The following is a 9,978-nucleotide window of genomic DNA, read 5'->3' on the forward strand; positions in this document are numbered from 1 at the left end:
AGTTAATTTGAGGGAAGGCTATGCTAATTGCACTAGTCCATCCACTAAAATTTATTAAATATTTTGCTTTGTGTATTCCAAAAGGAGAGGGAACTATTTCATTTGTGCCTTCATGTCAGAATTGAAGGTGGATCATTAAATTTTCAACGCAGTTTACAAACAAGCATTTGGTCTTTCTCGTTTATAAGCAGTGGCTAAGAAAAAGTTGATCAATCCTGAAGTTCAGTCATCGTACCTCAACTTGGCAGCAAGATCCCCCAAGGACAGAGGATATATTGTATACATGTCCTGTAAATCAAAACAAACAAGCATTTGGTCTTTCTCGTATGTAAGCAGTGGCTAAGAAAAGGTTGATCAATCCTGAAGTTCAGTCATCATACCTCAACTTGGCAGCAAGATCCCCCAAGGACAGAGGATATATTGTAAACCTGTCCTGTTAATCAAAACATTTTTGTGCCTTCAAAGGCTTACCTAAGTTATCTGTGGTGTGTTCGGGGTTAGGCTATGGCCGTTTTTGTTGTATGTTTATGTGGAGATTGAATATAAATGTGACCCTGTGCTTGTTTGTATACTTACGGTCAAACAGGGAACAGCACATTCACATAACATACTCACCTAGCACCTAACTCATAGCTGTACCCTGCAGGATCTGTACTTGTAAACTTGTTCATGTCTCGAGCATTGACAAAGCACTAAAGTAGCTTAGTAATCATTTCCCACATTTTCTGAGCATCTAACATGACATACAGGCTACAGCAGTGCAGAGCAGCTTCAGAGAAGAAACACTTTAAATTCACAGACTCACACCAGCCACCCAATGAGCCAGTTCCTCAGTTGACTGTTTCCCTGGACACAGCTTGGCAATGTGAGCTAACTTTTGGCAAGTTAAAGGTTAGCAGGTAAGATTGAGTTAGGGTGAGTTCCTACCTATAACTGGGTGCTACTGCCATGCAGGTCTTGGGTAGGCTGCAAATATGTGTGATGATTGAGGTTAGGTCAGCTGTCAGGTTAGTCAGGTTCAGGTATGCTCATTGCTCAGGTCACATTTTTATGGACATTTGGCAAATAAAAAACTAACAATCTGATCTAAGCTAACCCGGCTAAACATACCTACACAACTACTGACTATAGGAACTGAGCACCTACCTACTTGTGCCTACATCTCATACCATGTCAAAGTAGAGTTCCTTGGTGGAAGATTACCCTCAGTGCTTTTTATCCCAGCCCTGTGAAGAAAACTAATACTTCTAAGCTCTGAGTCACTGCTGGCCATCCACAGGAAGAAACGCTGAGACTGAGAGCTTTGCCATTGTATATTGGACCAATAATGACTATCACGAATGACTATGAACACATAATATGATCACATCGTTGCATGGATTGTCACATTGACAATTTTACTACAATCCTTTTTTCAGAAAATACAGTGATGATGATTAACATCAAAATCAACATAAAGTGGATTTAGTGATCCAAGCTTTCTCCTCCAGTAGCAATGGAATGATCGCATGTTTCATTTGCCAGACACTGAGTACCTGATGCACATTACAATCTGCTTAGCATCTAAGCATAGTAAAACTGCCCAAGTCCATTTATTCTAGATTTTAACTTGATAGTTATCACTAATTTATCTTGCTGTTGTAAGTTATCATTCAATATTCATGCCAATACATCAATATGCGCTCATCAGTCAACATTTTCTGGCATGATCCTGCTCAGCGTGCTCTTCAGTATTGCTCTAAGGTCTGCAATATTATAGCTTGTTTTTGGACAATAAGCTCTTTTAATTTTACTTTTTCTTGCTGATATATGAGCCCGATCAACTTGCGTTTATCAACCAAAATTTCATAACTTGTTCAACCTGATATTGATATTGCTCAATAGTCAGGACCTCTGTCAGCCTCCTGGATACTTCAGATCAAGATTGTTTTCAGTCAACATGCTTCTTAAATATGATATTGATATAAGTCAATCTTAAGGGATTCAAAACATCCAACAAAACAACGTACAAGAGCAAGAAAACCACCAGATAAACTAAAAAATGGCCTTGGAACAGAGCCAAGTGGTGCTCCATTTGTTTGTTTACAATGATTGTAGTGGTGATGTATTTTTAGGACTCTGAACGTCGGCTTATAAAAAAATGAAATGTTTTTACAAAAGTTGTAAGGCAAGTAATATTTATCTGAAAGAACTAAAATATTCAAAAGCCAAACACTATGAAATACATGAATCGGAACGAAAAAGTAACCCAAAAATCCAGCCTAATCACCGGCTCCTAAAACTGCAACACAATCAGCACTTTTCCCCGCAACTCGTTGTCCAGACGTAAATATGCATCGTGAGAAGTATATAAAATTATAATATTGATCCTGTCATAATAAATGCTTTTTCATTTGATTTGAAAGATCATAACTTTTAACTTAGGGCTAGATTTATTAAAAAACGCATGAAATTATAATATTTCCAAGAGAGGTGGCAGTTTGACGCCTGACATGCTAATGAATTTACACCTCTAATAATCAAATTCTCCTGTTGACGGGAGATTCTGCGGAAGATTGAACAGTTGAGCTATATTTATTTTTGTAGTCAATATTCCGTAAGTACTAGGGACTTTTTAGGGAAAACTCTCAGGGCTCAGAGTCAAGGCCTCCTGACTGTGCAATCAGCAATGTGCTCACTGACCTGCCTCGGATCTCTGATCTTGGACATCCCCATCGGCCTGATCATCGAGTAGGTGATCAGAGTTCGAGTCGCTTTGGTGGTTTATATAAACGTTAGAAGTGATTGTGCAAATATTTCACTGGCTTCTACGCCCTTTTCATAAAAACGCATAACTACATATATACATACGCATAGGTACTGTCAAAGTAGGTAAGTGTGTATTCAGCATAACTACAAGCGACGGCACCCAATATACCTATTCATGCTTCAAAATGACCTATTGCTGGCAACAGTACCTACCTGTACAGTGTACATACATTTACTGACAACTGGCCCGAACTGCAGGAGTCTCCGACATACCCACTCGTCCCCTCCCAGTCGTCGCTGCCGTTCGGGCGTCAGCGCGGATGGCCGATCACCATGGTCTGACCGGGTTGCAGGGTGACCGAGTAGCCCTGGCCGGCGGTCATCCGCTGCTGGCCGTCCGGCAGGCGCAGCGTCATCCTCTGCAGCAGCCCCGCCGCGAACAGGAACAGCATGGTGCGACTGTAGGGCTCCGCCGGACAGGAGCGCGGGCTCAGGCCGAAGCCACGCACCCGGTGACGCAGCCGGGCGCCCTCCTCCCCGAGGAAGCGGTCCGGCCGGAACACGTCCGGGTCGCCCCACACGGCCGGGTCGTGGTGCAGCGAGTTGATGTCCACCAGGATGACGCTGCCGGCGGGGATGTGGTAGCCCTGCAGGGTGGCGCCGCCGGCCGCCGCGAAGTGCCGGTTGAACGGAGTCAGCGTCACGTAGCGGAGCGTCTCGTCGATGGCGGCCAGTGTGAGCGGACAGGCGTGCTGGTCCTCGATGGTGGGCGTCCGGTCGGCGCCCACGGCGGCGTCCAGCTCGTCCTGCACGCGCTGCTGCACGTCCCGGTGCTCGGCGAGCAGCAGCAGCAGCCACGAGAGCGTCGTGTACGGCCCTTCCAGGCCGCCCACGATCAGGTCCTTCATCAGCACCCGCAGGTTGGCCCTCGAGAGGTCCTGGTCCGTGCGGCCCTGACTCCGAGCGGCGAGGTAGGCGTCCAACAGGTCACGAGGCTCCTCGTCTTCATTGAAGGTTTCCTCGTGTTCAGCGATGACCTGGTCAACAAACTCGTAGAAGGAGCCCATGACTCGATTGAGTTCGTTGCTGACTGAGTCTTTGCCGGCGAGTTTGTTCAGCCATGGCGCGAAGTCCAGGTACGTCTGAATCTTGGCCATGATGCTGAACAGAGTGACGCTGTCACTCCGCATCCTCAGCACCTGGTGGTCGTCGAGCTCGAACCTCCTGCTCATAAGGAGCTGCAGTATGCTGTTCAGCGCCGCCGCCGGCAGGATCTGGTGCGAGTCCACCGGCTGGCCGGCCGCTTCAGTCAGCTTCTGCACCGTCATCGCGCACTCGTGCGCCACCAGCGGCTCGATCTTCCGCCTGGTGAAGCCGAGCTTCCCCAGCGTGTTGATGGTGAAGCGCCGGTTGTCATGCCAGTTCTTGCCCTCGGCGAAGCTGAGCCCGAGGTTGTGCCACGCGCTCATCTGACGGTACAGATACGACCCGCCGATGGCACCCAGCTGCAGGTCCTTGGACGCCTCCTGGTAAAAACGAGGAAATGGAAGAAAAGGTCACCGGAAATGAAGTCGACTTAGTGCACTCGATCTCGTCTCATCTTTCCTCCTATCGCAACTGCCTCACGTTTATAGGTAGGTAAACCATTGGAGTCGTTCGTACGTGGTGCCCAGCAAACTTGTGCCGCTAAAAATATTAATTTATCGTTTTATCGCTTAAAAAAAAACATGCCTAATCAATCATAAACCTACATTTACTAAGGACGTGCTAAATACTCATATGATTTATCGTCACTTTTCCTTGGAACCACGCGTGTGGGACACTTCGTGACTTGCCTTGATGGCCTCGTAGGTGCGGATGGCCACCACCGGCGTGTCCATGGCCACGCGCAGAAACACGACCGGTCCGTAGCGGGCGCCGAGCCGCTCGTACATGCGCGCCATGTCGCCGTCACAGAGGTACAGCTTGATGAACTCCCAGCTGCCCAGTAGCGGGATGTTGAACGGCCCTGCGGCAGCGGCAGTCCAGGTCAATGGGGCCGGGGGAGACTCCGTGCCGGGGACTTCTGGGAAGTCCTATTGCCGCCAGCCACTGAAACGCCTTCTGGTGAATACACTCCCAGACAACAATCAGACTGTCTACAGCAGGCTGACTTCGAATTGCATCATGAGGAAAGTGCTTTGTCGAGCTATCGTATCAGCTTACCATGTCGCTAAATGTTGTGTCATGCCTACCAATGGCAACGTTCAGCAGCGAACCGCTAAACCGCTATTTATAGTCACCGTGCGCTAAACCAGGTCTTGTACTTGCACTGGCCGCCGAATAAATAAAAAAAGACAACAGGATGTGTGATAAGTAATTGTTTAGGTATGTTTTGCTTGTAACGTTGCACACCTCGATGCATATAAATGCTTGGGTATTTAACCTACATACTTGTAACTCCATCTATATAACTGCAATTCGGTGATTGTTCGAGAGGTCAGATAAAGGTATTGTGAAGAGATGTCCCTAACTGGTTTATGTAGTGAAAAAAAAATGCATCAATAGATATCGTCACCTTATTGAAATGAAAACTAAACAGCATTGAGAGCTAAGAGGAGAATACAACTGTACAATCGTCGTTTGTGAACAACACGTTGATAAGATATCACGGGTGGGAAGCGTATTATATGTATTATGCATACCTGGCGGCAGCTTGCTAGAATGATTCCGAATCCTCTTGCAGACATAGAAGGCGACAAGACACACCAGTATTGCGATGGCCCACATGGCCCTGATATGCTCTGCTCTCACTGTTCTGACCGGCGCTATACTCTCTGATCTCCTCTCCGTCGGCAGCGCTCCGTCAGAGAGAGGAAGGAGACTGTGCGTGTGCGCCGTGCAATCTGATCGCCAGCCGGCCGTCCACCGCTGTTTAGGTGGACTTTGTCCGCTCTGCTAAATATATCTGTTAGGTTATATAGCGACTGCAGCGCTCAAGGCTAGGTTTGAGCGTAAGCACTGGCTGCAGCTATTTGACTCGTACCCGGTCACCGCCGGCAGGAGAGAACTCACAATTAGGTCACAGAACTATTTTTAGTCCTCCTGAAAGGCTGTTCTGCATGATGAAGGATCAGTCATTGCATCGAACTTACAGCGACGGCCCTATAATGTATCAAAAGCTATAAGACGGGTCATCATTTATTTGCCAACGGGTCATTTGAGAGCTTTACTAGTAGCAGTTGTTGTTACGCTCTGCACGTCAAGGACAATAAATAGATGGACCAGCAGAACATATCGATCGTCAGTCACTTGTTCAAGGATAACACGAGCTGTACAAAAAGCATGCAAGTCGATACATCCTTCATTGAATAAGAGTCGGCCTTTGGACCCTTTAGTGGGCCACGAGTTTTATACGTTTCCTTTATGATTTGGTGGGATGAAATATGGTTTTCGATGAAATTTTGGACAAGTTTCCGAAAAAGTTTGTGAAGTTATCTATATTGCGTAAATAAAGATGTGTTTGATTCTGCTGGTCAAAGATACGTTTAACCCTCGCACGACCAGGCCATTTCTCATAACACGAACGACCAGGGGGGGGGGGGGTTGTTACGACCCCCCCCTGGCGTTTCGAAACGGAAGGTCGTAGAGCTTAGCGGAAAAACCAACGGATTGCTCTCAACGAGATCTCGCGATTGGTGGTATATTTTTTGGTCCTAGGTCAACATTTGACCTACTTATGACCGGTCAAAGGTCAAATTTTCGGAAAAATAGCCTTTTTTAACTTTCCGCGGCGATTGCGGCAAAACGGTGGAAGATATCGACTTGAAACCTTCACTATCGTGTTCCTTGATCAATTCTCTATCGTTTGGTATGTATTTCGTTTCCCTAGCTCTAAAAATGGCGCGTTGGGAGCGCCGGAAGTCGGCAAGGTCACAGTCGGCGGCAGAAATTCGAAAAATCAAAATTTAAATTTTTGAAATCTGATTGTATTTTTGGATTTGGGAGGTCCATTTGCTCCCTATAGAAGCTAATATTGCTGCATATTCCCATTGAGGTGACAAGAATTAGCAAAATAGTGGTTCGGGCGCTTTTCAAAAATAGTACCGGACGCTGTTCCTCTTGTGACGTCATAGCTCCGTGACCTGACCTGACCCGGTCAATTTTCTTGCACCACACGATAGCCAATGCTTGCCCCAACATGCATGGGAAGTTTCATCATGATCCATCAAACAATGTGGGTATCACCGGCAGAAAACCTAGGGATTCGGCGCACACGTTTGGTAACTGTCGGCCGGAGGCTGTACCTCTTATGACGTCATAACTCCGTGACCTGACATGACCCGATCAATTTTTTTCGGAAAAAGATGCGCAAAGGTTGCACCAGAGGGTATTGAAAATTTCAGCCCGCTACGACAAGCCGTTTAGCGTGCACTTCGAAAAAACCTCAGGGGGGGGGGTGATACAACCCCCCCCCCCCTAGGCGTTCTAGGGTTAAAACGTACAGCTAAGGCTTTTGACAAGTGGAACTTCAGTACTTCGAGCGGCCATTCGGGTGGAGCAATTCCAGATCAAGTAACAAACCAATAAATCAATAAGGTTGGAAGGCACTCGTGTAAGCATAGCTTCATACCGACTTCAAGTGTGAAGTGCGCGGCTAGATCACACCTAATACTCCGTTACACGTGGTGCCTTCTAAGCCCGACCCGACGTCACATTGCGCCGCACGCCGTTCGCGGTGACGCCGCCTGCAGACCGATCTCGGATATAAACACCGGTCGAATGGCCAACGCCCTCGGTCATGTGTTGACACTGGTCAGGAGGGAACAGAGTCCAACCTACATATATATAGCCGGCTTCACGGGGAGCCTTGCAGTCTGCGCAATACCTAAACAGTACACACTCTATTGAGCATTGAGCCCAAGTTGTTTAATCGGTTTTAAACAGCCATCAGTCTCAGAGCGCTTTAATCAACTAAGTGAAAACATATCGACGTTCTCCATGACCTGAGGCACCCTATATAACATCTGAGGGTAGGTATACCCATGGGTTCACTTCACTCCACTGTGATGTCTCCATAAAACGATAACGCTGCCGGCTTCCAGGATTCAGCTTCCGCTGTCCCGCAGCTACGTTATAAGCCCAACGTGTCCTATAATCATATAACGGTTAGGAAGTCTCTGCTTTGGGTATATGAAGCTTACTGGCCCTATTTGAAAGCCGACGATGCCCAAACAGCTTCCCGTAAACTTACCTACCAGGAACTTTTCATTACCTATTCCGCCGTAAGAGTTCATTTTCACCTCTAGTGCCTATGAATAATACTTACGCCGTCTCCTTACCCGCTCGGATGAGGCAATCAATAGCCATGAGAAGGTCACTACAGTGATTAGGAGTCGTTCCTTGCTTCATGTACCTTAGGTCCTAAGGTCAGAGATCGTAACAAACAGAAGTAATCCTGACGTTTAATCAGCGGAAAAGCCGACATCTGATAAAGGTCATATGGTGCAGACTAATAGCCATGGACCTGCCGGTGATTGCGTCAAGGCGCGTAGTGCTTCCCGAGATTTCTTAGCTTGATTTTGTTTTGAACGCTCAGGCTTTTATATTTAAAGCAGGGTCGGTCGATTAACCCTATTCCTGGCGGGCTCCGCCGGGACAAGAAACTGGCGGGGGGGGGGCCGATTCGGCCCCCCCCCCCTGAGATCTCGAGAACGAAGCAAGATAGCGACAAGCGGTAAACGGCATCGGATACGCATGGACAAGGTCTACAATTTTTACCAAGGTCATTTTCAGGTCAGGTCAAAGATGACGTCACAGGGGTCGAAAAAGTCAAAATGGCGGCGCTAGATATGGAGAGAGTTTTTCTCGAATAACTTTCGAATTAGTCGAGATAGGAACAAACTAAGGGCATCATCGTAATCCTCTCGTCAATCCGCATCGAATGATATATATGTTGACCTCGAAAGGTCAAGGTCAAAGGTTGACCTCAGGTCACGTGACCTCGAGGTCATCATGTATATCATTCGATGCGTCTTGACGAGCTGAACACAATGAGACCATCCACGCGTCTGTATCTTGTTCCTGTACGGAGTTATTGGCCAAAAACCTTTGGTGACCTTTGATGACGTCACATGAACTCACAGCTGCCCAACAGCAAACAGACCTCAAGGTAGTGAAGGTTGATCGTATATGAAGTCATGTATGGTATATGGGGCCATTCCGACCCGTTTTAGTGGTAAAAACAGGGAGTTGATTTTTCCCCCATTGACTTATAATGGGGAGGTCGCGAAACTGACCTGACCTTAGGTCACCGATATCAAAATTCCGAGATATACAAATTGCACATACTGGTACCCTAACTAAAGCCTGAAGAGAAGAAATTGATCGGTCAAAAACTCTAGCTCTGGCGTGATTGCAAACTTTTCTGAGGTAGGGTCACCAAACCGCCTCTGGTGACCTGACCTGAGGTCAGATCAACTCAAAATTTTCAGACATGTTGCGTAGAAGCCTTTTAGGAAAAGTAAGAAAATTTGAGCTTCCTAGCTCAACGCGTTTGGGAGAAATAACCAAAAAACCTCAGGGGGGCTCCTGAGGCCCCCCCCCCGCCAGGAATAGGGTTAAATCTTATATTCGCTATTTCACCCTTTATTGAATTAGTTTCTCAGTGACATTTTTATCGTGACATTTTTAGCTTTGTATTCTGATGAAGAGCTGTGCTGGAAATTATTAGGGTGTTTGGATTTAACTTTTTTAAAATACGAGGGTAAGGGTAAAATACTACGAGGGTAAGGTCACTTATTAACCCTCGCCCATGTAGGGGGGGGGTTGGTGCAACCCCCCCCCCTGAGGTTTTTCGAAAATAGTGCAAAAACGGCGGCGCGCAGCGCCGCCAAATTTTGGGTACCTTATGGGGCAAACCTTGCGCATCTTTTGGTAAAAAAAATTTGACCGGGTCATGTCAGGTCACGGAGTTATGACGTCACAAAGGGAACAGCCTCCGGCCGGATTTTCACAAACTGAGTGCCAACGCCCGAGGTTTCCTGCCGGTGGTACGGACATCGGTTGATGGATCGTGATGAAACTTCCCATGCATGTTGGGGCAAGTATTGGCTATCATATGGTATAAGAAACTTGACCGGGTCAGGTCAGGTCACGGAACTATGACGTCACAAGAGGAACAGCGTCCGGTACTATTTTTGAAAAGCGCCCGAACCACTATTTTGCTAATTCTTGTCACCTCAATGGGAA

General features: G+C 47.0%; 1 protein-coding gene across 1 annotated transcript; it reads right to left on the reverse strand.

Moving 5' to 3' along the window:
- Nucleotides 1-2,857: 2,857 nt before the first annotated feature.
- Nucleotides 2,858-5,532, reverse strand: LOC122365654 (farnesoate epoxidase-like). The gene is made up of 3 exons (XM_043337062.1): nt 5,433-5,532; nt 4,584-4,756; nt 2,858-4,274 (listed from the first exon to the last, which is right to left on the reverse strand). Exons 1-3 carry the CDS (start codon nt 5,515-5,517, stop codon nt 3,060-3,062), a joined length of 1,473 nt encoding a protein of 490 aa, XP_043192997.1. The 5' UTR covers nt 5,518-5,532; the 3' UTR covers nt 2,858-3,059.
- Between the last annotated feature and the right edge of the window lie 4,446 nt (nt 5,533-9,978).

The sequence above is a fragment of the Amphibalanus amphitrite genome, unplaced genomic scaffold, assembly GCF_019059575.1.
Source record: "Amphibalanus amphitrite isolate SeventyFive unplaced genomic scaffold, NRLGWU_Aamphi_draft 000756F_arrow, whole genome shotgun sequence".
Taxonomy (NCBI): Eukaryota; Metazoa; Arthropoda; class Thecostraca; order Balanomorpha; family Balanidae; genus Amphibalanus; species Amphibalanus amphitrite.

Bases quoted from the DNA above. Each gene is read 5' to 3' on its own strand.
- LOC122365654 (XM_043337062.1), bottom strand. From the start codon at position 5,517: ATGTGGGCCATCGCAATACTGGTGTGTCTTGTCGCCTTCTATGTCTGC. The intron at 4,757-5,432 runs GTATGCATAATA...CCGCTGCCGCAG, and splicing joins TTCTAGCAAGCTGCCGCCAG to GGCCGTTCAACATCCCGCTA. The intron at 4,275-4,583 runs GCAAGTCACGAA...CGTTTTTACCAG, and splicing joins GCACCTACGAGGCCATCAAG to GAGGCGTCCAAGGACCTGCA.